The sequence below is a fragment of the Haliotis cracherodii genome, unplaced genomic scaffold (genome assembly GCF_022045235.1).
Source record: "Haliotis cracherodii isolate W230 unplaced genomic scaffold, xgHalCrac1.p SCAF_18, whole genome shotgun sequence".
Taxonomy (NCBI): domain Eukaryota; kingdom Metazoa; phylum Mollusca; class Gastropoda; order Lepetellida; family Haliotidae; genus Haliotis; species Haliotis cracherodii.
In genome coordinates, this window is record NW_027266273.1 from 17,543,574 (window position 1) to 17,570,470 (window position 26,897).

General features: G+C 40.3%; 2 protein-coding genes across 3 annotated transcripts; one reads left to right on the top strand and one right to left on the bottom strand.

Annotated features, from left to right (window-relative positions):
- The first annotated feature begins 2,796 nt into the window (after positions 1-2,796).
- Positions 2,797-12,472, top strand: LOC139465834 (protein SLFN14-like). 2 transcript variants are annotated; one of them, XM_071247771.1, is made up of 5 exons: positions 2,797-2,909; positions 8,031-8,150; positions 8,485-9,229; positions 9,511-9,557; positions 9,918-12,472. In XM_071247771.1, exons 1-5 carry the CDS (start codon positions 2,828-2,830, stop codon positions 10,031-10,033), a joined length of 1,110 nt encoding a protein of 369 aa, XP_071103872.1. In that variant the 5' UTR covers positions 2,797-2,827; the 3' UTR covers positions 10,034-12,472. The 2 variants fall into 2 exon arrangements, with proteins under 2 accessions (XP_071103872.1, XP_071103871.1); XM_071247770.1 differs by lacking the exons at positions 8,031-8,150; positions 8,485-9,229; positions 9,511-9,557; positions 9,918-12,472 and adding an exon at positions 3,153-4,407.
- Positions 12,473-15,108: 2,636 nt separating this feature from the next.
- LOC139466074 (low affinity immunoglobulin epsilon Fc receptor-like) lies at positions 15,109-26,504 on the bottom strand. Its single transcript, XM_071248085.1, has 9 exons — positions 26,156-26,504; positions 24,732-24,814; positions 23,737-23,824; positions 22,488-22,698; positions 20,591-20,673; positions 18,894-18,976; positions 18,037-18,127; positions 16,730-16,940; positions 15,109-15,211 (listed from the first exon to the last, which is right to left on the bottom strand). Exons 1-9 carry the CDS (start codon positions 26,502-26,504, stop codon positions 15,187-15,189), a joined length of 1,224 nt encoding a protein of 407 aa, XP_071104186.1. The 3' UTR covers positions 15,109-15,186.
- Between the last annotated feature and the right edge of the window lie 393 nt (positions 26,505-26,897).

The following is a 26,897-nucleotide window of genomic DNA, read 5'->3' on the forward strand; positions in this document are numbered from 1 at the left end:
ATATCAATGCATTTTTGGGAGGTTTCTCGTGTTTGACATTATATCCAAATTTAATGTTAACGGCCAAAACGGGCCACAAATATGGCTATCCTTGGTCGCCAAAACGCAGCTTAACAAACCATCATGGTTAAAAGTCCCGAATGCTTTCCATGAAAATATCAAAAATCCTGCGTTTCATTATGCCTTTTCTGATCAACGCCACCCCAATACGTGGATCCAACATTCTTGTATCGATACTAGCGCCATACCAAGACTTACGAAGAATCAGAGAAACCCGGCTTCAGAACGATGACATTTATACTGAGCTATGTCCACGTGAGAACCATCTACAGATTACAACAACGATACCAGGTCACCAACAGCATGCAGTCTTCCGAAAGGTGACGCACATACATTTTGATTTTCATGCAAAGCATTCGGGACTTTGTACCGTTTGTTAAGCTGCGTTTGTGGACCAGTTGACAAAAAAGATACCTCCAAAAATGCATTGATATTTCAATGGGAAACTTTCATGAAGTATTTCCATGAACTGACGTTTCGTTTGCGGTTCAGAATATATATATATATATATATATATTGTCACTTGATTCTACTCATAGTAATAAATGCCTGTTAAAAGTGTTGCATATGGCAACATTAATGTTTAAACATTTCCTAATGAACCTTGAAATAACGGTTGTTATACTGGATGCCTACACATGATGTACATTTATAAATTGTGATAATATACGCATGACATATCTTGACCTGAATTTAGATTCACATAATAAGGCGTGACTGTTCAAATTACAGAAGGTAAATGCACACAGACGTTCATCACTTTGATGAAGCATGCATGACATTGGGAGTCACATAACGCCGCTTTTATCATAATTTCAGTTATATCACTTACTGAGGAAGGACTTCCCGAAGTGATGCAAGTTTTCAGACGTTTACCACTTTGGTGAAACCCGGGAGCACGGGTACGGAGCTGACAAGCCTAGAAACATAATCGGGGCGAATCTGAATTCGATTCAATCATAGCTTCCTGGCGCGCAACTCTGCACAGCGAATTTGCAGCGCGTTAGACGGCTGGGCCACCCGGGTCCCTGCATAACATGAGGAATTGTTTGTTTGTTTCTTAACGCTGCAATATTCCAGCTTCGTGACGGCAGTCTGTTAACAACTGACATCATGAGCATCGATCTACGCACTTTGGATACGATGACATGCATGAACCACACGATCCCTGATGGGCCTGACCACCCGATCCCGTTAGTCGCATCTCATGACAAGCATAGTCGCCTTTTACGGCAAGCATGGGTTACTGAAGACCTATTCTAATCCCGGTCTTCACGGGTGCATGACATTGGTGGTGGTAACCTAACTGATGACCTTCTGCTTTGTAAAACATTCCTGGATTAATCATGCCTCTTACTCGCCGCCTTTCGACGTCAGATAATCTCAAAGGAGCCATGTTGAACAAGATTTAATTATAAGACTTTAGTACAGAAATAATGTGTGTGTGGATGTATCGTGATACTGATTTTACCAATAGTTCTTTGTGCCGCTCATGGTTAATTCTCGCTGCAGTGTTTTATTGTACGATAATTTTCTGTCAATGTTTATAGATTAGCTTATTGATATTTTATTTCAACATTGAAATGATTTTGGTATTTGTGGTACCTTTCCATATATTTTGGCTTGATAACAGTCGGCGAAGAGCATGTTCCCTTCCAACAAACACAGGCATTGTTTGATAAATTAAACAACTTCGTGTGCATAAATGGAATAACAAATGTCTACTTCTTGTGCAGAAACCTAGCGTACCAGATATCAATATTCTCTGTTAATGCGTTCAACAAATCTTCGTGTTTACCATTAGAGCCAGACGGGAATTGTCTTTAAATAGTATATGTGGCTGTCGTATACATAAAAAACAGGTAAATGTTATTTACAGTACCGTGTGGAATTGAAATGATGAACGTGTTCATTAGGCGAGATATTCAACATTATATGCATTATAAGGTGTTGAAGATCTTTAGTTGACTTCACAATATGGTTTTACACGTGCACATACACTTTGCTGCATCATAAATCACATATATTTCACATTATTTTGTTTTCGTTAAATACCAATATTGAAAATCCATCAACAGACACTACAAAATATACTAATCAGTTCATAATGAACAGTTTGTATTTGGACTGTTCTATTTGAAATGTGAATACTTTCGACAGACGACATATGTAACTGCAAGACTCTGTTGAAAATAAGTGAAAGGGAGATCAGACAGAAGACTGAAACTACGGGCGGTACCTGGTTATAGATTCTATGTTATGGACAAGCCCTAAGTTATACAAGCCTACTACTTTGGTAAAACCCACGAGTACGGGTGTGGTACTGACACAACTAGAAAGTTAATGACGACGATCTTGGATTCAAACCCTCGACTATATATGTTTCTTGCACGCCTAAAGGGCATTCAACAGTGAATTGAGGCGTCTTAGGCAACTGTTCGACCGTAACATTATGACGAAATAAAATGGGTGCAGATCGTTGGCGCTGAAAGCTGTCGACTATAAACGGATTACTTTACTAATATTGTGACGCACGTCATGTACCTAACATCGATTGTGCTGTTGAACACAATGCCCAAGTAATTGGACGCTAGAGGAGTCAAGTCTCCGCCTATCTTTGAATAAATACGAACAAGTGTGACATGGTCTGTAACGCACCAGCGGTGTAGGTTCACGTCTATAAATAATCAATTGATCAGCTGACGGTAAGTTATAAAGGTATGTGTCATATAGGTAGCGACGTGAGACATAAGTGTATGCTATCACGATGCAGCGCACCCCTAAACGTGAAATGAAGAGAAAACTTAAGGAAGAAACAGTGGACAGTGGACATGGAACAGATGATGAAGGTAAGAAAAATATAAGAATAATATGAGCATAAGAATGTGACCATTCAAATTACAAGAGTTTTGCTAGTTTATGAAACGTGTGTGTTATAGTTATTGCTCACAGAGTTTTAACGTTACGAAATACATACAATATATACATAAAATCGCACATATACATATGAAGGATAATATACATAAAGTACCCGTTCTGAGAAAGGTTCAAGTCGGCCAGTACATCTAAACTCTAGATGTGCACTTTTTCAGACTGTCCAAAATGCAAGACGATTGTTAGTGGCATCAAGAGCTCGCAATGTGTGCTATCAATGCATGTTGACATCAGAAGCATCTGTCCGTCAAAGACTAAAGATTCATCCGGAAGTCTGTGCTCGAAGGCAAGCTCGCCAAAGAAAGGAAAACTGGACAGACAACAGGATCCTGAACAAAGTGAAAAACAAAAGAAAGAAAAACAAAAGAGAAAACACAAGGAAAGGGATCGTATTTTTGAGCGTATCTGTGCACTGAGAAACTCAAGGGGTGGCATATTGCTCATACACTTCACACATATGGACGACAGCGACCAGTTTCTTGGGCTAGTGGATGAACTGATTGATGACAGGCTAAATGAACTAATTGAGGATGGAAGCATATTCCATGAGAGTTATTTCAGAGACTGGGAGAAAAATGAACCCAACTGTCTCTCCATTACGTGCAACCCTTCATCAACTATTTCTACCGCAAACTACAATACACACATCAACCTCAATAAAGGCTTTGCTCGACCCACAATTTTAAATATGCGTTACATCCTGAGTAAAGACAGATCATGTCGCGAATATAAGGAGAAGTCACTTGACGAACTGCAAGAGTCGAGCAACGTGCAACTAAAGTCCTTCCGAAATGCACAAAATGTGGAGAGGGACAATTGGGCACTCCACATCATGGAGGAGCTTCGTCTGAAGGAATTCATTTCATCCTTTGCAAACCAGCAAGGAGGTGGGTACTATTTCCTAGGAGTTGCTGAACAAGACGACGGAGAAATAGACACCTACAAGACAAGAAAGGTGTCCATTGAAGGATTTGAATTGAACAAAATACATCATGAGAAACTCAAATCAGAAATACTGGACCAATTTGTTTCAAAGATGTTGTTTCTTAAGCAGGATATATCCACTATTGACCGAGATGCGATTACAAAGACTCTGAAAGTTACGTTTCACAAAGTCAGAGGTCTAGCACACACCTTTGTCCTTGAGGTATACGTGCATCCCTTCAGTGGAGTTGTGTTTTTCGACAGAGATGGTCCGGAGTCATACCGTATTGATGAGAACAATCGTATCAGACGTGTTGAACCACAGGAATGGTGTCAAAAGATTTTGGAAAACATTGCAATGTAAATAATTGAAATCAAAGATCAAATGTTAATTAAATCTTTTGATGTATGTGTCAAGGTTTTTTCTGTGGACTTTAGAAACATCGAGCTCTGTGTGACGTGCTGTGACAAGGTTCTATATTGAGAGACTGCCCCTTTGTATTTTTATTGCTTACATTCAATAAATGTTTAATTCACTTGGAGTGTTAGTTTCCAAAAACACTTAATAGCTCTGCGCAATGCTTGGTGTAAAAGACTACCCGTTTTCTACCTCGACGTCCGCGCTTTGATTAACATTTCAAGGACTGGACACCAATGAAGCGTCGGTGCCCGGTGAATGTTTAAACTGTGCAGACACAAGCTAGTTATGTAACAAATGGTTGAACCGATGTCTGTGAAGCTATTTAGACTGACGTGGTGGCAACTTGTACCTGTGTATATTTAGATCGGGTTTTTATATTATATGTTGAAACTGACTTGTTTACTGTCAATGCTGCTAGCCTGTGTATACTAGCCTGATAGAAGAACTCACGATGTGTCCCACTTTTACTTGTTTACTTAAAGCCTTAATGCTTTAACTTGGTTGTTATTGTCTAGTGTTAATAAACCCTTAAACTTCAGTTGGTTTATGTTTGTGAATGCGCATTGCAATCGGTATGTCTATTTTTCTTTTCAACTTCACGTGTGTGTATAATCACGTCCGCTCTATAAATCTCTTTTAACAACTACGAGTCGGCCCCTCTGTGGGTGAGGCGTTACTCCAGCGGCGTAATCGTTAGTTGAGTACCGTGACACATTCTTCCAAATCAGATATAGATTCATATATTGAATTACATGCCCCACATTTCAAGTAGTGTCTAGTTTGATACTCATGCATATGTTACTAAAATGTCATATTACTAGTTGATTGTATGCAACATATTGAAAGACAGACATTCCCTGCTACAGAAATCAACAATAACGAACAACATGAGATAAAGTCTAGTTTCAAGCGATTTAACTGAATAGCATTACAGCATTATACACAGCGCAGTGTTAGCAAAGGAAATGTCAGGACACAGAAGCATAACACTGACACTGAGTGAAAGTCACAGTTGGCTGATCCGAAGATATCACCGAAGGAACACACTATTGACAAAAGGCGTGTTATTCAATTTTTTTTTGTAGGACACGCCAGACGTGAAGTGGTTTTACTCATACAAAATGCATACATGCTATAATTGCCTTCGAGGGAATGAATGTGTAAGCAGCTGTATTGAGAATACTGGCGACAATACTGAATGTACACCGACTTACAAGGGAGTTTACATTTACACCTCCATAAATGCAAATTAATAATTTGAAATCAGTTCCTATTATACAGGATGAGAACCATTTTTAGAAATGTATTTGATCAAGGAGTTCAAAAGTAAACAAGATAATTATTGGTTCAATCACGCCATGGTGGATCTGAGCTGGGAATCGTACGCCATAGGTCGTCTGTGTGAAGTGGAAGAAGCAGCCACGAATCTCATCGTAGGGAAACGCTTCGTTCAAGACAGGAATAGCATCAGCTTCCAAATCATCTGGATGAGTTTACACAAACTGGGAAACATCTTTAAAGAGCTGGAACAGACGCATATGTTTGGGCAAAAGACAGAAGGCAACAGGATACACCTGACCATCCAGTAAACAATGGATCACATACACCTGTAGCCACAAGCTTGGACACACACAACGGCCACGAGGTTTTCGCTATCACCGTCATCAGCCCATAGAATCTGGCGACCATCCTTGCTCTGTGTCAGTGTTGATCACGATACGTCAGTTCCATAATGCCACAGGTCAAGTAAATGTACAAAACATATATTTCTGTATTCATATATTTGACAAAATGAAAGAATACAAACGCTTGAAACACACACATAAGAGTGGATGTGAGTAAAATGGTTTTCTCTCTGAAGTGGTGATAACTCTAGTTAGGTTGTTCAATGACAGATTAACTGTATAATTATCTCCTTCAAATCCGGTTGTACGTTGCTTTGCTATCTGTTGCAATACTGAATTTCTGAGGATCGTGTTCTGCAGAAGCTCAGGTTCAAGTGGAAACTATTTTTCTAACGTGACATGGCGTCCTATGGCTTTGTTAGAGTAGTTCGCCTCGAATGTGCTTAACACAGCGCTGTGCAAGCGATACAAAACAGCAGCAAGGTATAATCAGATTATTTTAAAAACAACCATTATCCCCTCGCAACACTTGAGTAAACATCAGACATAACATTATTCACATTAGCTCTACGCGATCATTGGAATTGTGACAACGACAAACATATCAAATGCATTTCTACGAAGTCTAGACAAGGTTGTGTGTAACACTGAACTCTGTGGGTAGGGTGGCATTCATATTATCAATTCAATGATATAGTCATTGAGGTTGTCTGTCATTTTATCGGACAGCGGGCGTTTTCGTGCATGAGAAGCAATTTTGAACAGTACATTTGTCTGTCGCTTTTCAAACTGTTTATACAATAAAAACATGTCAGATATAAGCTACACGACTCAGTCTTATGAGATGTGATAACATTACGTTAAATGATCCTAGTAAATACAGAAAACAGAGGGCCAACACAATGCCCAGGTCCATTAAGGATTCAAGTCTTAACGAAATCATTCTGCCAAATAAGGGCTAGTTCGTTAATATGCCAAACAACTTCATTATTCAACCAACTGTGCGTTCGATGAAGGAAATACAGTCTCTGGGTGCCCAGGCGTTCGGGGATTTGAAATAACATGTCGTAGAAATAGCTCCTTCTTGGACAAGCCACAATGCTACTTAGACGTGTCAGAATCCTATAATCATGGGTCGAACCACGCCCTGGTTATGCTTAATGGTTTGTCAAGACCATGCCCTTGAATTTCTCTCACATTCAGTAGCGGCATTATACGATGGTCATATCATTCCATGTCGAGCTTCTTATGAAACAAAGACCGTCTCCGCGGTCTAGTGGTAGAGCGTCCGCCCGGAGAGCGGAAGGTCCAGGGTTCGATCCCCGACCGCGTCATACCAAAAGACGTTAAAATATGGTACTTGTTGTTATCCTGTCTGGTGCTCGGCATTAAGGGGCTAAAACAAGGACTGGTCGGCTCGGAGTCAGTATACTGTGTCTGAGTGGGGTATTCATGTTAAACTGCGGCATGGTATCTCAGTGAGCTAGCACTATAATTCGGCCTCAGTCCGGACTAGTAGAAGCAGCCACACAAACACTCACACGTACATGCACGTCGCTATATAAGTGCAATAATCTTGGACGCGGCGTTAAACCCCATTTCACCTCACCTCTTATGAAACAAACAACAGAAGTTAGTTCACATCCGGAAATTTACACAAAACCGGCCAATGCATGCATTTCCTACTGTAAAATCCGGACTTTCGTCCAGTGTTATTTTGTGTGCGGATTAATGTTTACGGAAGAAAATGATGTTAATGGGTAGTGAGATCTGATTAATTTTCAATTTTCATTTCAGGAATTTTTTTATAGTATCTTTAGAAACATTTTGCCAAAGTATTTCCAGAAGTATTTTTTTCCAAATCTCATGATCTCAAAAGATACGTCATGCAATTACATGTGGTTCTAATGTTGCATCCTCCCTGCGAAATCTCTTTTAATTCAGATACCTAACTTGCATATAGCTACATCAAGTGAAGCAATTATACGAATGAAATGATACAAATAAAAGTATGTTCTATAAGCTTTCTCTTGCACCCCTGCTGACTTTTCGTATCCTTCATACAGGTCATACAGCGAACCCTGTCCTCCACTACATTAGGTATGATTCAACATCAACATTTCCACCGACTGTGATGGAAAGAGGAAACTCACTGAAGGAGATTATAAAATCAGTACCCTCACAAGGTTCGAAAATCAATGTGACTTTCTTAACACTTACATCACGATGGCAATTGTTTCCTCAAAGAAGAATCCGAACATTTCTTAAAGTACATAGTTCAACATGCAAGTCAATATTCTAAATTACCCTTCTATTACTAATAATACATATATTGTCCCTACATTTTCTGCGTCGCACCAAACTGCCATAATTAACTTAATTACCATAGATATGCTCATATTAAATTGTAATATATCATTGAGTTGAGGCAAATGTTTTGATAAATTACATTTGTACTTCATAATTCATAATAACATATGTTCTTGATTTATTTGCTCATTTTGGGAATATTCCCATCAGACATGTTAAAAGCATTGGAAGCAGAAGACAAACACACGAACCTCACCTTACGTCTGAGAGAATTTACCGGAAAAGCAGGTGTATCACTTGTGGGCAGATCTATGGCTGCAACATGCAACTTGAAGAATTGTGAAGCTCGTCCTGATAGTGTTATCTGTGACGCTCTGTTGATCTCACAATCCCTTCCCCCAACACTGCTCACCTTCATAGAGGAGGACACGGAAGATGCCGAAGCGGGTGTCGCCAGTGGCGCAGCAGCCTCTAAAGATGAGGGAATAGACGACTACGGGAAGGAAAGACAATACAACAAATCCGTTGCCAAGGCAATGATGTATGCACGTTACTTCACCGATGAACCCTTTGATGTGATCTACGGAGTTATCAAGTCTGAAGATACCAAGACGACAAAAACGTTTAACAGGAGACTGTCAAATATAAAAGAAGAGACATCAAAATATAGTATTGGTAGTAATCTGTTGATGTCTCATGAACGATGTCTGAAAATCCACAAGGCCTTCATCATGATGTCTGCCCTATCCGACCATCGTTTATTGCCAGCTGTTGATGAGGATGTTGGCAAGGCATCCCACTATGTTGTGCCTGTGGATATGTACCATAAACTGATGTTTCATCTTGATTCAACCCATCACAGAACAAATGTATCTCACAGTGATGAGAGCTTTCAGTTACTGCTGGATGAACGACTCTCCAAAACAGGGCAAACGATGGAGGACACCTTGATGAGGTAAAACACAAGACTGGTATTTCTGTTGCAAACAGGAAGATAGTAGGGGTAAAGAAACAGACATCATTCTTATTATAGCACGTAAATAAAACACAATGGGATTTCTGTGGGGAACAAAATGTTGTTTAACCCATCTCAATATTGATAATTTCATTTCAAAATTCTGCAATAACTTCTATCATTAGTAGAAAAATAAAATCACCATTGTCTGCTTCTATATTTATGCTGCAGGCTAATCAGTTATTTCTTGTAAAAATGCAACATTGCCTGATATATTTCAGTGAAACGAGTATGGCAGAGGTAGAGCAGCTGCTGGTCAAACTCAAAGGTACATTGCATTGTGATTGACCCCCTTACCCACTAAACTAATTATGACAAACACAATCATGATTGCTTTGACAAGCTAAAGAGGTATCTGATGACCATTTGTTAAGTACCCATATGTCAATTGTGAACATATCATCGTCAGATAGTAAGATGCTAAGGGAACGCTGTATCCTCGACAGGCTTAATTGGACAGGAAGAATAACGTGTGATGACGACTGGAGATTAGAATTGGTGTTCTCATATCCAAGGTTTCGGTTGACTTTATCTCCTGTTAGGGTCAATTCGACATATCTACACGCACCAACTGCCAAATACGTCTTATGAACATTAACAAAAGCATGCTTTCCCCTTGTGTTTGCAGGTGCATCCAGAAAATCACAGACAGGGGTTTGTTCGTGGAAGAAGGTTGGACATATATTTCACCGAAGTGGTAAACGTCTGAGACCTGCATCACGGCGGGCTTTCCTCCCACTATAAGCTGGAACGCCGCGATATAGTTTGAATACTGTTAAAAGCGGCGTGAAACTCACTCACTCACTCACTCACTCACTCACAGACCTGGGATGGCTACCTGTAGGCAAAAAGCAGAGCCAAGCCGTGTTACGACAATGGTGCATATTCAAGAACATGAGTGCTCAGAGACTAAATAAGATTTTCACGTGGGATGGCAACCTTTCATCTCCACGCTGCAACAACTGGAATTTTAGAATCCATAGTTTGTTCTCCCAGAACAATGGTGATCACCTATATTCTCCAGATCAAGTCCCATGGTCAGCAACAAGAGCAGCTGTCCATAACCTGGAAACTACGTGTACACGTGACTTGAGTCGACACTGGATACAGTGTCCTGTTCAGGACGACGTACCATTATGAGTTATACCAAGAAGCCAGTGCCATCTATTAAGATTTGTATGTGTGTTCAGATATTGACAATCTCTCAGATTTTGTAACCAATAATCACTTCATGTTCACACAATTTACCCTTGTATTCTATGTGGTGTATATACCCTCGTAACAAGTAGTTATACAGTTTCCCATAATTCCTACATAGTGACTAGTGTACGATACGGTGATATTCTTGTGTTATTTTAAATGTATATATGAGGCGAGATACAAATAAACTGTCTGTCTGTTTGTCTGTCTGTCAATGAACAGCTAGTTAGTTGGACCCTGTCTCGATTGTTTACAAGCCATAGAAATTAGTGCCATGCCATGTCTCCAAACATTCTTTATGAAAATTATGTTTATTCCTCTTGCGCTCTCAGTACTGATGTTATCGCTATTTTCTGATGGAATTTCTTCGTTTTATCAGTGGCATATTTTAGGTGGTTCTGACATTTTCATCATTAAAAAATCGATGTGAAATTTGGGGATAAGACATATAGGCAATGAAGCATCTCAGGGACACCAATTGTGACCCTCTCGTTGCTGATATAGTTCTCTATTATGTATGAGTCGATTTTCTGCTCGGATTGGTAAAGTCAAACCATGGGAATATGGCCAAGAAGTTTAACTTAAGCTTCAGTTTATCGATGATCTGATATCGTTCAACAATGCTCAAAACAGCAATTACTTTCCACTGATTTAGCCACCTAATCATCGTTTTTGTATTTATCATATGTGCATTAAATTTCAGAGTGGTAAAATACTATCCATAAATGTAAGTCTGTATGACTTACAAATAGTCAACTTTCCCTTTTTGTTGAGAAATATTCCTGTCTTTGGTGTCTACATTTCACAACGTTTAAGGTACAATCGAGCATGCTGTTTCTACTGAGACTTTTGTTCACAAGTTGTTCCATCAGGGTTTCATTCAAGGGTTTGATACTGCTTTCGTATAGTTTTATGGCACACATGTGTACGACATGACCCTATGTAAAATACAATTGCCTATTTTGACTTATACGATATGTTCCAGTGTTTTATTCAGGTGAACAATTGATTTTCCTTTGCATGTGTTTGTGACGGGTGCCAACGGTGGGGCGGGATATGTTTATCTTTTCACGAACACCTTTTATCATCACTACTTGATAGTGATTTATAAGCAAATGCTTATGAGACATGTTTCGCTTGATAATTAGGAGATAAACATACTGTGTTTAATTTAACATTTGAAACCTCACGCTGCGCGTTCGGTTCCAAATTCAATTTAGCGCGGTTAATCTACAGGTAACCTAGCTCGACATTGAAAACACAGGATGTTTATCTCCATTCTACCATGACTAAATAAAACGCGAACTCTTTGGTGTTAGCAAAGATACTGAGTGAAGCGGCATGGGTTTAGTTCAGTGTTTTGAGTGGGTTATCGATCTGAATTACGGAATCACCGAAAAAAATATGGCGCTGTTTATACTCAAGCAGTTTGTTTACACCGTAATACTTCACTCGAACATATAGCAGGCATTGAAAGCATATAAGCACGGCGACTTGGTAAGCTAACATGAGGTGGGCATCCCTAAAGAATACAAAGCAAGCTTTGCAAGGCTTTCGCTCTACATCGCGCGTCACCAGTATGACGTCATATCGCTCATTGTGACGCAAACGATATGACGTCACAGTCGTATATAGAAAAACGCCAAAATTCCAAGCTCTCTGTTGTCTTCAAAACGTAAATACACATTCCTTTTGTAGATTTATATCGTGATTTCTGCATGAAATGTATTGTCACACATCCTTTGAATATTGTAGTAACCACATCTGTTGATTTTGCAACCTGTAATTGTGGATATAAATATTTGAATATGCCAACCGACAATGACTGAAAATAGTACTATGAAAATAGTAGTATTCTATGAATATTAGCTTCCGCGATGAAGCGGCCGTCAAACCAGCTGTTTCAATCAGAGAGGGTTTATTGTGATTTAATAGCCTTTGATTGACCAATCAGAATCGAGTAAATTTCAAATTCATGGTAGAATGGACAATATCATGTCGCTTTGATTTATTTACATTTATGAAGAGAACTGTCATTTGCATGTGACTCACTACATGATTAATAAATTCTTATAACATATTCAAATATCTTTGAGATTGTCCCCTGTTTAAAGTTTTGATCTAAACATATTGATTTAATACGCTTATACCATACCAACATTAAAGGGGTATAGCAGCAAAATATAACAGTGAACTTAATCACGACACTTGCCCACTGACGGAGTCAAATGATCCTTTGCGTTTCAGTCTTTTCTCTGAAACTCTGCTGACAATGTACTGAACCTGCTTACAAGCACAATAGGTGTTCGACGTAGGCGCTCTCTCAGTCGCTGAGGGGACACGGGTGGCCCAGGCGCCTAAGGCGCCGCGATTCGCTGTGCAGAATTGCGTCCCTTGGGCACGCCAGAAACCTATGATTGTGGGTTCGAATACCGGTTCTCCCCGATTATGTTTCTAGGTTTGTCAGCACCATACCCGTGCTCGTGGGTTTCACTGAAGTGGTAAATGTCTGAGACCTGCATCACTTCGGGCTTCCTCCCACATTAAGCTGACATTCCGTGATATAACTGGAATACTGTTCAAAGCGGCGTAAAACCATACTCACTCACTCACTTCAAGAAGCAGTTGCACACTGGTACTCGGCGGAATATTATCCATGTCCTGTTCGACAACGATCTTCCTGGTGTGACGCTGCTATTCTACGTACGTGCGTAATCTGATCACGGATATCACTCATGTAACACGCATTTTTTCTTAACAATGGTCAGGATATTGTCACGTAGTCGCCCTAACAAAACAAACCGAAAGAGACAAAATTATCCAAACAGGACATCAAGACAATGAAACATTTTTACCACTTGTCGAAGTATCACATTGTCTCATTGTAACGGTCTCCATAAAACAATTGTTTTTACAAAAGGATAACGATGCGACAATGCCAATATATGACATTCCACGAGGTATTCGACTCAAAGGATAAACTGCATTCATAGCATGCTTGCCGCAAAAGGTGACTATGCTTGTCGTAAAAGGCGACTGACGGGATCGGGTGGTCAGGCTCGTTGACTTGGTTGATGCAGGTCATCGATCCCAATTGCGTGGGTCGATGCTCATGATATCAATCCCTGGATTGTCTGGTCCAGACTCGATTATTTACAGACCGCCGTCATATAGCTGGAAAACTGCTGAGCACGGCATAAGACAGCAAACCAACCAACCAACTAACCATAGAGTTATTAATTCTTAATTCAGCATCAATGCAATCCGGTTCAGGATTGCCATCTAACGTAAATTAACGTAGATCGTTAAACCTTGCGCTCGGCAAACTGGTCAACATGAAATAACACAAAACAGCCAAAACATGATTTATGATCATTTTATTTTAAGAACTCGCACAAAGACGTATACAACAGCCAGGAAAAGATACTTTCACTAGTATACAAGCTGAATACAGGTATATAGTTTTCGAATATTATTAATGTATCATTTATTAAAAAGCTTTATAATGCGAGATAAAATCGGATTTACATGATTTATAGACAATTCACCTGCAATAAGCACACTTTTGGGGCTTGGATTTAAAATAAAATGTCCTCCGGTTTTACCAAACAAAATAAATCGGGGCACAAAACTGTATGTCCTGAAGTGCTGGCTGTAAAACTATTATATCTCAAGCACAGTCCCCATAAAACAGTACCATACACTGCATCGTTAGCACATACACTACACACAACGTCGGGTTATACGTACGGTCTCTATCTGGAAAATAGCATTGTAGTTAATTATCCAGTTATCTGTATCAGCGGTGATAGGAAATACATTCATGTACAGAAATAAACGCGACAAAGCCCTTTCCAAATCTCCGCCCAAACCTGAGTCGAGTGTACGATTCTGACTACATTATGAGCATGTGTTTATGAATCGCTATCAAACAGCAATGATAAAGGTGTCCTCGAAAAGATTTGAATTGAACTGAAAAGGTGACGTATCCTGCCCCACAGGTGTCACCCGTCACAAACACATGCAAAGGCAAGTCAATTATCATGTAAGACTAATTATGAAGGGATAATATATGATATTAAACGGTAAGCAATAGTCCAGCTATATCACTGCTGCGGCATGTTATGAATGACGTTTAGGCCTAGCAGATCTGTTACCAAGAGCGTGAGCCACAAACACGCCATCGTGAACGATGACAAGCAAGCAGCCATGTCGCAGAGCACGGCTACCCGTTCCCCAGTACAGTCTGATCTTAGGACAATCATGGTCTTAGGACATGGCACTGGGGTCTATTCGCACCCAGATCACAAGAGGGGACAACGAAAGGAATGTTCCTTCCTTTGTGTTAATTAGTTACGATATGGCTGAAGTATTGCCGATGTGACGTTAAACTTTACCTCACTAACTCACTCGTTTGTGTTTAGCAGTATGACAACAGTTGAGGTCAATAGTCTTTGTCAGCTTATACTCTTACAAGGAGACGTATGATTTGTGTGGCGCTTCATTGGACTTGTGAATGTAAAGGTCAGTGCTGTTGCCGCAACAAGGAGAATTATTACATCGATAAATATGGTTTTGGCATGAGACAGACCCGAGTAAAGTAATGTAAATATGATGTTTACACCACACAAACAATATATCGGTGATAGAAGGTGCGGGGTCCCAGATGGGGTCGCTGCGTATCGGAGGTAGCAGGATCAGCCAAAAATACTGCTCTCAACCCTGCAAAAAAGCAATAAAGATATCAATCAATCAATCAATCTTTATTGTATGAAAGGCCATTGGCCCATATACACATACAGATAAACAATATCATTTACAGCTGTACAGCGCATTATATAATTATTTGATAACTAATATGATGCTTGACATGTAATAGAGGTATTGTAATAAAGGTGGTAATAACCACAGTGGCAGCAGTAGTAGTGTAAAATACAAACGGAATACAAAAGGAATGGAATGGAAATATGAAGTTTTACGTCGCAAAGGCTTTCAGCTATAGCACGACGTTCAATACAAAAGGATCTATCAGCAATATACTCATCATGTCAAGACAATTTGACAATTTAAATGTATATGCATTTCTAGTAGAAACAAACAGACAAAATGAAATGTAGATACTCCTGATCTAGATGCGAAAGTTTCAAAACAACTAATTGTTTCTGGACATATCGGGTTTACTTAGTAATTTACTACGCACTCGTAGACTTTGATAGATGTATTGTAATATATTAGTTAATGTTTGACTAGGGACACCATTAAAAGATAATATTTTGTTCATATCAGTCTGGCTACTTTACTCGTTAGGACTGACATACTTTCTTTGTTGTTTAACGCCGCACTCAGCAATATTCCAGCTATATGACGGTGGTCTGTAAATACTCGAGTCTGGACCAGACAATCCAGTGATTGACATCATGAGCATCGATCCACGCAATTGGGATACAATGACATGCGTCAAACAAGTCAGCGAGCCTGTCCACCCAATCCCGTTAGTCGCCTCTTACGACAAGCATAGTCGCCTTTTACGGCAAGCCTGGGTTGTTGAAGACCAACTCGACCCCGGATCTTCACGGGTCGGACTGACATGCAAAAGGTACCACATGACCTTGCGAGTTGTAGGTATGGTTATTGCACATTTTGACAACACTGACACCCGAGAAGATCTCAGGTTGCTTACATCGGAGAAGCAACCCGGAAGCGATGTGGTAACTGATTTGTGGTAACTGATTGTTAGTGTCGGTTCATTATCCAGGTGACGGTTGTGCTAGGCGTTGTGTGTGTCAGTTTACAACACTTTTGTGGTGTTTCCGACTGTGAGTCACACCAGTCATGTTTAATGTACCCACATCCGATAATGTGGGTGATGATCACTTAATGCTCAAGTGTATATCTCATTAGTAAGCATGTGGGATTCTAGTACTGATGGCCTTACGAAATGAATGGCATTATGCTATATAGACAAATTAAACAAGTGACTGAAAACTTTCTTTTAGCAAATATATATGTGTTTTGTTTTTCAATTGATTAAATATAAAAAGTGGAATTAAATAAGGGATTGTTTAAATTAATGTCCGAACGTCAAATAAGTATTACTTCACGCTAATCTGAAAACACATCTGTTCTTCATATAATTACAAAGTGTAAATATAGCATGAAACAACACACGATTCTAGATGTCATCATACACCATATCGTATCTTGACACTACTTCCTGAGTTTAGCATTCCTCGCCCTTACCGTCTTTCACACAGGAAATGTTTCTCATACGAACAATGGTCGTCGTTCCACCGATAGGAATACCCGGCCCTCGCCTCCACACAGTGTTCGCTGCCACCCGGTTCTCCTGGTCCCCAGTTGGTGAAGCTCACAACGTCATCATCCTCCACCCAGCGGTAGACCCCCCTCGCCCTCATGTCAGTGGCGCCAATCCACACGTTGTTGCTGTAACCTGTATGCAAGAAACAGTTTGTATTTATTACTTGGTCATTGGTCCATTTAATTCCTTATATTCGTCTTTTTTTCCCCATAGATGGTCGTATTGCCTGCCATTTATATGATTGATATCTTATTTGCGTGGTATGGGACTGAATAGAATTGTTGTCCTTTCAGTGAGTGAGTGAGTTGGGTTTAACGCCGCTTTGTGCAGTATTCCAGTTATATCACGGCGTGTCAACTTGATGTGGGAGGAAAGTCCAAATTGATGCAGGTCTTAGACGTTTGCCACTTTGGTGAAACCCACGAGCACTCGGTTGGTTCTGTTAAACCTAGAAACATGATAGTGAAGAACCGGGATTCGAAACCACGATCATAGGTTTCTAGCATACCCAAGGGACACAACTCTGCACAGCGAATTGCGGCGCCTTAGACGACTAGGCCACCCGTATTCCCGTTTCTACTTTGAAATAGATGGCAGAAGAAATATTTAGAACGTTTGTGAATATTCAATGTGACCAAGATTTTTAACAATCTAACAATTAAAACAAAGGGTACATGCTGATATCAATGTCATAATTATCGTATTAAAAATATTAATAAGTAGACGTAATCAGAAGGCCAATTCATATCATTATGACACAAATCTTTCTTCAGAAATGGGAAATGTACCAGGGGTGCAACAAGTACCAGCTTTTAACGTCTTTTTGGTATGACGCGGCCGGGGATCGAACCCGACCGCGTAAATTGGAACCCCAGATGACAAATTCGGAGTCCCATGAATTGAAAGTTGTTCACTCACCACCCACATTGCCGTAGTTCAATTTAGAGCAGCATTATATACAAAAAATATACTTTAATGTCTTTACATAACAACAACGTGGCCTTTGTCTATCAGGGAGAGGTCGGGTAGCCTAGTGGTTAAAGCTTTCGCGCGTCACGCCGAAGACTCGGGTTCGATTCCCGACATGGGTACAATGTGCGAAGCCCATTTCTGGTGTCCCCCGCTGTGATATTGCTGAAATATTGCTAAAAGCGGCATAAAATCATACTCACTCACTCGCTTTGTCTTTCAGTGTTACTTCGCATGCATATTTCATCATATCACTTACCTTGATTAGTTCTCAAATAGCGCTTAATGAAATTATTTTCGACTTCAGATTCAATCGATGCCAGATATCCGCCCTGTAGCCCACACATGTACTGTAGAGAGAGAAGAAACCATCGATTCAATCACGATATTGAACGCGGAATACAATTCTATAGATACATTTAAAATGTGTTCATTTAAAAAAACGACCTACGAGTACATAACACACAATTCCAAACATACATGTAGAAAGTTAATGAAAAATGTAATTTGTTCCAGAAATATTTGTTTTCTAAACGTGTGCAAATTTACCTTTTACAAAATTAATTAAACAAAATTGTTTCTCGTTTTTTTTTGGTTCCGTGAACATAATATTAATTAACAATAGATACATTCAGGCGAGGTGATTTGAAATTCACTGTCAGTACACATTACATTTTGCATTTAATCAACTAATCAGGATATGTTAGGTTTCCAGAATTTTCAACTCAACATTGAATGAGACACGCAAGGATACTACAATAAATCGTATAACAAAACTGATTCAGTTCATGAGTGGTTGCGATATATGGATACTCTCTTCTTTGCCATGTAATTATATCTAGAAAATAGGGGGCATGGGTGGCTCAGTCGTCTGAGGCGCCGCGATTCGCTGTGCAGAGTTGTGTCCCTTTGGCACGCCAGAAACCTATGATTGTGGGTTCGAATCCCGGTTCTCCCCGGTTCTCCCCGATTCTCCTGTTTCTAGGTTTGTCAGCACCATGCCGTGCTCGTGGGTTTCACCGAAGTGGAGACCTTCATCACTTCGGGCTTTCCTCCGTGATACAAACCCAAATCACTCACTTCAAAAACCAAGGTAACCGCGCCTGTAGAACTCACGTTTGCTTGTATCCAGTCAAGATCATGCTCAATCAAGAGATAACACGAACTTTGGTATTGAGTCCATTGGTCCGGGCAAGGTCCTGAAATATATGAATGCAAAAGCTGTAAAAAATCACTAAGTCCAGTTATAGAATGCGCTGGAACAACGAAATCGTCAGCAACAGCAGCAGATGATCTGACAGTGCACGGGTGGCCCAGTCGTCTAAGGCGCTGCGATTCGCTGTGCTGAGTTGCGTCCCTTGGGCACACCAGAATCCTATGATTGTGGGTTCGAATCCCGGTTCGCCTCGATTATGTTTCTAGGTTTGTCAGCACCATACCCTTGCTCGTTGGTTTCACCAAACTGGTAAACGTCAAAGATCTGCATCCCTTCGGGCTTTCTTCCTACATTAAGCTGACACGCCGCGATATAACTGGAATACTGTTAAAAGCGGCGTTAAAACCCAACTCACTCACTCACTCTGACAGTGTACAAGGACTGCAGGCAGAGGGGGCTTACATTTCCCAGGCCATAATTCGGGATCTGTAGCTTCCATGGGACGACGATGCTAGTCAGTTTGGGGCTCTAATGGTGGCCATACAACATATTGAGAACAGATGACCTTCACCTTGAAAATCTACTAATCCTGTGTGTGCCATGTGGAACCTGGGTCAATGGCAATGATGTGTGCTAATTGTGATCAATCGATTACCATCTGTTGATTATTTATATGATATATAAAATATACATCCAAAATAACTTTTGCGTTTCTTTTTTTGCAGAGTATACCAGGACAGATGGACATCCTTGTGACGTAAGTATGAGAACGTTGCGATATGTTTAGACACCTTCAAGCATATCTCTTATGGTAGTCGTAATTTTAGTCATACGTCGCCAAGATTTGTTTTAACTAAGACAGCTTCGTGGTTATATATGCCCAGTGATGATAACGGTTGTTAAGACCCTGATAGTGAGTGAGTGAGTGAGTATGGTTTTACGCCGTTTTTAGCAATATTCCAACAACATCACGGCGGGGGACACCAGAAATGGGCTTCACACATTGTACCCATGTCGGGAATCGAACCCGGGTTTAGGGCGTGTCGAGCGAACGCTTTAACCACTAGGCTACCCGACCGCCCCTGAAAATCAGAAGTTATACAACGAATACCAGGATTATGACACGAAAACAATAGATGAGGTTTCTAAGTGGGTATTATTTGGTTCCTGGCGATCAACAGCCTGTTTGTATGTCAAATAATAGTTATATTGTCAAATGAACAAGTTTTAAAACAAAACTGTGATATACTAGTTGGTATACTGTCAATGGTTGACATGATCCGTGAAGATCCGGGGTAGAATAGGTCAGGACAGACTGTTTTCATTATGCAACATAAACGACTTTGGCGATGAATAACATTATTTACTTTCTGCCCTACTTTAAACAGTATATATAAACCCGTGAAGATCCCGTGCTTGCCGTAAAATGCGACTATACTAGTCGTAAAATGCGACTAACGGTATTAGGCGGTCAGGCTCGCTGACTTGGTTGATGCATGTCATCGTATCCCAATTACATGTCATCGTATCTCATTTGCGTGGATCGATGCTCATGATGTCAATCACTGGATTGTCTGGACTCGATTATTTACAGACCGCCGTCAAACAGCTGGAATATTGTTGAGTGCGGCGTTAAAGAACAAACAAACAAACTTACGTGGAGGCATGATTGTTCCTCTTGAACTGCTCTGTACAGGCTGGTTTCTGTTGGCTGTTCGTTGTTTGTGTTCTGCTTGTTTCCTGAAACAACAAAAACGGGGGATAGCAACAATGTAGATGCAGCAATCATAATGTCCGTGTGAATGCTTTAGAAGATATCCCCAATAGATGGCCGTTCTGTTAGCAAGCCCACTACAACCGTAGAGGATGTGGTGGAACTATGAATAAGTCTTCTGAGCATGTACATGGTGTATATTTTTTGCTCAGTCCCATTTTCAAAAAGAAACCGTGGCATTCGGCTTGAGGAAATAAATATCGCAGTTATTTAATACCCGCAAATCTGGATTCACATGTTTTTCACCTCATTGTGATGTATAAATTACAAAAGTGTCTATCCGCCAGAGCTAAAGTATGTGCATAGCTTTCCCTCACTGTACTACCGCGTTCCCTCGCATTAATCTTTGTGTTCCCTCGCTTTACTATCGCGTTCCCTCGCATTAATCTTTGTGTTCCCTCGCTTTACTATCTCGTTCCCTCGCATTAATCGTTGTGTTCCCTCGCTTTACTACCGCGTTCCCTCGCATTAATCTTTGAGTTCCCTCGCTTTACTATCTCGTTCCCTCGCATTAATCGTTGTGTTCCCTCGCTTTACTACCGCGTTCCCTCGCATTAATCTTTGTGTTCCCTCGCTTTACTATCTCGTTCCCTCGCATTAATATTTGTGTTCCCTCGCTTTACTATCGCGTTCCCTCGCATTAATCTTTGTGTTCCTTCGCTTTACTATCTCGTTCCCTCGCATTAATCTTTGTGTTCCCTCGCTTTACTATCTCGTTCCCTCGCATTGATCTTTGTGTTCCCTCGCTTTACTATCTCGTTCCCTCGCATTAATCGTTGTGTTCCCTCGCTTTACTACCGCGTTCCCTCGCATTAATCTTTGTGTTCCCTCGCTTTACTATCTCGTTCCCTCGCATTAATCGTTGTGTTCCCTCGCTTTACTACCGCGTTCCCTCGCATTAATCTTTGTGTTCCCTCGCTTTACTATCTCGTTCCCTCGCATTAATCTTTGTGTTCCCTCGCTTTACTATCTCGATCTCTCGCATTAATCGTTGTGTTCCCTCACTTTACTATCGCGTTTCCTCGCATTAATCTGTGCGTTCCCTCACTTTACTATCGCGTTTCCTCGCATTAATCTATTGTCGTCCCTCGCTGTACTACCGCGTTCCCTCGCATTAATATTTGTGTTCCCTCGCTTTACTATCTCGTTCCCTCGCATTAATATTTGTGTTCCCTCGCTTTACTATTGCGTTCCCTCGCATTAATATTTGCGTTCCCGCCCTATACTATCGCGTTCCCTCGCATTAATCTGTGTTCCCTCGCTTTTTCTATCACATTCTCTTGCAATTATCTTTGCGTTCCCTCGCAAAACTGGTCGCTTTCCCCTGCTAAAAAAACGGGTTCCTTCCCAATAATGTCTTGGAGCACTGAGTGGATCAGGCGATCTTTCAATATGACAATACCACGTGCAGCATGCAGACAACTGAAGTCGGTTGCATATAATATTGAACACCCTTTCATCACCAGCCCCGGTAGCTCAGTGGTAAAACTTTACTGAATGCCATGTGAAGTTGCAGGCTCGATTCACGTCTTGGACTGTTCATGTGAAAGAATACGACCTTTTAACCAGTAAAATGCAACACTATATACATATAAAAGGTATCAGTATATAACAGTATCAAGTAACCCTGCACGTCGCGGTAACAAAAAATGCTCAGCTTTGGTAGTCAAAGAATAGCACTGCATCGCCACCACTCGGATCAACCTTCAGTCGTAGTAAACACTGAATAAACATTGCACTCACATATATAAAAGGCACTATTTTTATTTCTGTTCCTTACCGTCTTTCGCATAAGAAATATTTCTTATATGAACAATATTCGTCGTTCCACCGATAGGAATACCCGGCCCTCGCCTCCACACAGTGTTCGCTGCCACCCGGTTCTCCTGGCCCCCAGTTGGTGAAGCTCACAACGTCATCATCCTCCACCCAGCGGTAGACCCCCCTCGACATCATGTCAGTGGCGCCAATCCACACGCTGTTGCCGTGAGCTGAAAAAGAGAAACATTTGAGTTTTATCTCTTAGTTATTGGTCCTTACATTTGATAATACACATTTGTGTTCTCCACAGATGATTATATTACTGTCAGTTACATGATTGATATCTTGTTTGTGTTGTACAAGATCATTGTTTATCTCTTGAAATTAAAGAACATTTTGAAATTTTGTCAACAGTCGATGGGCCCTGGATTTGAAGGTTTTTTATCATTTACGATAAAATGTTCATGGGCCACATGACCGTGAGTTATACCAGGACTGTTGTGTTGCAATGTCCTGTGACGCTACAGTTGCGTTTCACTACGAACTACTCCGCCCTCGAAAAGCATGATAGAAGTCCTTCACTTTGCGGACCTATGGTAGATCCGGGTTAGAGTTCGTCTTCAGCAACCAATGCTTGTCGTACGAGGCGACTAACGGGATCGGGTGGCCAGGCTCGCCGACTTGGCTGATGCATGTCATCGTATCCAAATTGCGTAGATCGAGGCTCCTGATGTCAATCACTGGATTGTCTGGTCCAGACTCGAGTATTTACAGACCGCCGTCATATGGCTGGAATATTGCTGAGTGCGGCGTTAAACAACAAACAGAGCATGTCAGTCCTAACGAGTAAAGTAGCCAGACTGATATGGACAAAATATTATCTTTTAATGGTATCCCTAGTCAAACATTAACTAATATATTACAACACATCTATCAAAGTCTACGAGTGCGTAGTAAATTACTAAGTAAACCCAATATGTCCAGAAATAATTAGTTGTTTTGAAACTTTCGCATCTAGATCACGAGCTGCCAATACTCTGACCAACACAATCCGCACTGTGGAACTCTCATCACGGAACACATTATGGTTCCGGACCGTTAAACAATATCCATTGTCTCTCACCCACATCTTTTTAAAAATGTTGAACAGAGAGCAGGGTTTTATACACATAATATACGTTTATATCTTATAACATGGTTCATCTCTCGTGCAGAGTGACTGTACTTGCACATACATATTTCATTCCTTACGGAGAAACAATGCTTACCGTTAGTTTGGAGATAGCTTTTAATGAAATCATTTTCGACTTCAGATTCAATCGATGCCAGATATCCACCTTGTAGCCCGCACATGTACTGTAGAGCGAGACATCATTGAATAAGTGAGTGAGTTGGTTTGAGCTCCATTTTTAAAAGTAAAATTCAGTTAAGTAACCGCGTGTTGACTTAATGTGAGGAAAAAGCTAGCAGTCACAAAAGTAGAAGAAGTAAAACACTTGGTGAAATCCAATGGTTCGACTAGACGCACAGATGTATGTGTATTCAGCCAATGATCATCGGATCCGGTCATGTCTAAGGGAAGCAACACTGCACTGCAGTGATTTTCCCCACACGTCCCCACTGTAAATCAGTGAATCAATCACAGTTTGGTAAACATATTAAAATGAATGACACATTTATGCCCTAGGACATATTATGACATGGTAGACTTATTAGCAGTTACTTTAATTAGCAGTTACTTAAAATGCACACCCAATAGAAACAGGTCATACCAATCTCCATAGGAATAATTAGTTGTGTTGAGGTCACGTCACATGGCATGGTAGATATACATAATTTACATCATAACTGTTCTTCATTGTGTTTTATGTGGCGAACGTTTTGTCACGATTGATATGAATGAAAGATGATCAACTTCACTCAGAACATATGTACATCGCTGTAAAAATAATTACTAACTAACCGAAAACAAATAATTTGTTTGACGAGAAAAAATACTTTCACGTTTTTTATCGATCAAATTTAATATATGATAATTATTTACATATAAACCTATTCCACGACAATATGTCTGTACATATGTACATCGCGGTAAAAATAATTACTATTTAACCGAAAACAAATAATTTGTTTGACGAGACACAATACTTTCACATTTTTTATCGATCAAACTTAATATATAATAATTGATTGCACAGAAACCTATTCCACGACAATATGACTGTCAGTTGTGCTCACAAACAGGTACACGTGCAAGACTTACGCTTCCTTGTGTCCATGCTAGGTCAAACTTAAACAGGAAGTAGCAGGAATCTTGATATTCAGTCCATTGATCGGGGCATGTTTCTGAAAAATAATGAAGTATTTATCGTTGTACACCAATACTTATATGGTACAGACCCATTTTATCCCATTATATTTTAGCCATCTCCTCCTCTAATTCTCTTAGCTATCGTACTTTGTGAAAACAAAGTGTTAATGAATGCATAGGAATAAGTAAAAGTACAATGACGATATATTGTGGTTAACCTAAACAAATTAAATTATTTATAAATATACTTGATTGTCTGCTACACAAATAGTGAGTCAATCTGAACCAGTCACTGGTGTATCTGATGCTGAAGAGCCTGTCACTAAAGGATCGGAGGCTAAAGAACCAGCAAGTCAACCTATGACCAGAAAAGAAAGAAAACAACTAAATTGAAAACAGACAACCAGGAAACCCCCATCTTCAGAGATAGTTATCCACAATAGGGCAGGAACGTATACCGCCGACACCCTAAATTCATAATTTAAATATTATAAAAATAAACAGTGCAAAGGCTAGACAAACCTTAAGACAAAATAAACGCCAGTCTTGGAGAAATTATGTATCCAAAATCAAATCACGTGTACCGTTGTCAAAGGTGTGGAATATTTCATACTTGACATTTTAGAATTATACAATGACCTCTCTACTGGCCAGTTCGTCTTTGTCTTTTTTGGTTGCTAGGTCATATAGGCATTGTGGGTAATACTAGGGCTGTTGCTGCTGCTAATGCTGCTAGTGCTGCTAATGCAGATCTGGATAAGTGTGTCTCTCTATTTCCGACACTTCAGTCTCATGTTATACCCACTATCAAAGAGTATATCAGACAGTTCATGCAAACGAAGCGGAACGGCCAAGTAGGTATAAACAAACTTCATTAAATAAAACAAACTAGGTTATACCTACTTGGGTTAAATCAAGATGTGATGAAGTTGTATTGCGACGATGTCGAATTGGACATACACGTTTTACTCATGAAAGATGATGACCCTCCATTCTGTGTCCCTTGTGATTAGAGAATCACCGTCAAGCATGTTTTGCTTGACTGTGTCGATTTATCTCTCACAAGATTTTTAATATTGGCTAGCATACCGTACAGCCACTCGTGACCAAAGTGATGGCTTATATCCGGCTTGGAAATCATGCAGGAAGCAGAGGTACTGTAACTCCCAATGATCCCCAGTAGGTGGTCTAACTTTGATTGCCTGTGGTTTATAGCCTACTTTTAATGGATACCACTTTATACTTAAACTGGGATATTTACCATGCCATTTTACTGTCCCTCGTTGGCAGGAATTTAGACATGATTGACTTGTTCTGATATGGCTGCAATACTGCCGATGCGATGTCAACATTTACCCACTCACACACATTCTTACCTTGAATACTTATTCTGCTTTCTTCAGCATCGCTTTCCTCATGTAAATACAAAAGCTGTTTTGTGATGTTAATTTCGGTGAACCAGAGATCCAAATTGGCATCAAACTCCTTTTGCTGTTTTTCTATAGCTTGATTACACAAGAACTGTTCCTTGTCAACATGTTTAACATGTTTCCTTAAACTTTCCTCTTGTCTCTTCAGACACTGGACATTTGCTGTCAGAGTGTTTACTTCACGGATAACCCGTTGAAATGCCTCATCGTTAGCTGACTTGTCCTTCTTGACACCAGCTAGTCCCTGTGTTACTTTTACCTCGATGTAGCGGTCCATATACTCAGATAGTGACATTAAGCCGCGGGTGCCCCCTTTGGTTTGGCTGAATACAGTCCTCAGAATCAAACATGCCAAAATAACGCCGAACTTCGCCATTGTGCGTTAGGTATGTTCTGACTTCTGCTACCAACCTGCGAAATGAAAGATGCGATCTGAATGTGTTCTGAAGCTTGTGCCATTATATCCTATTGGGCTATGAGTCACGTTCGTAAATACTTATGGCACGGAGACGCTTGCTGGACCACATTGCGAAATTTAAAGGAACTCTTCGAGTCTAAAAGTACACTCTGTGCCAGCTGAATGTGTTTCACACCGTTTCATTCTTTCAATGACAGGGTCCCTACTTTGGTTCAATGTGTGAAACGGGGGCACGGGTGGCCCAGTCGTCTAAGGCGCCGCGATTCGCTG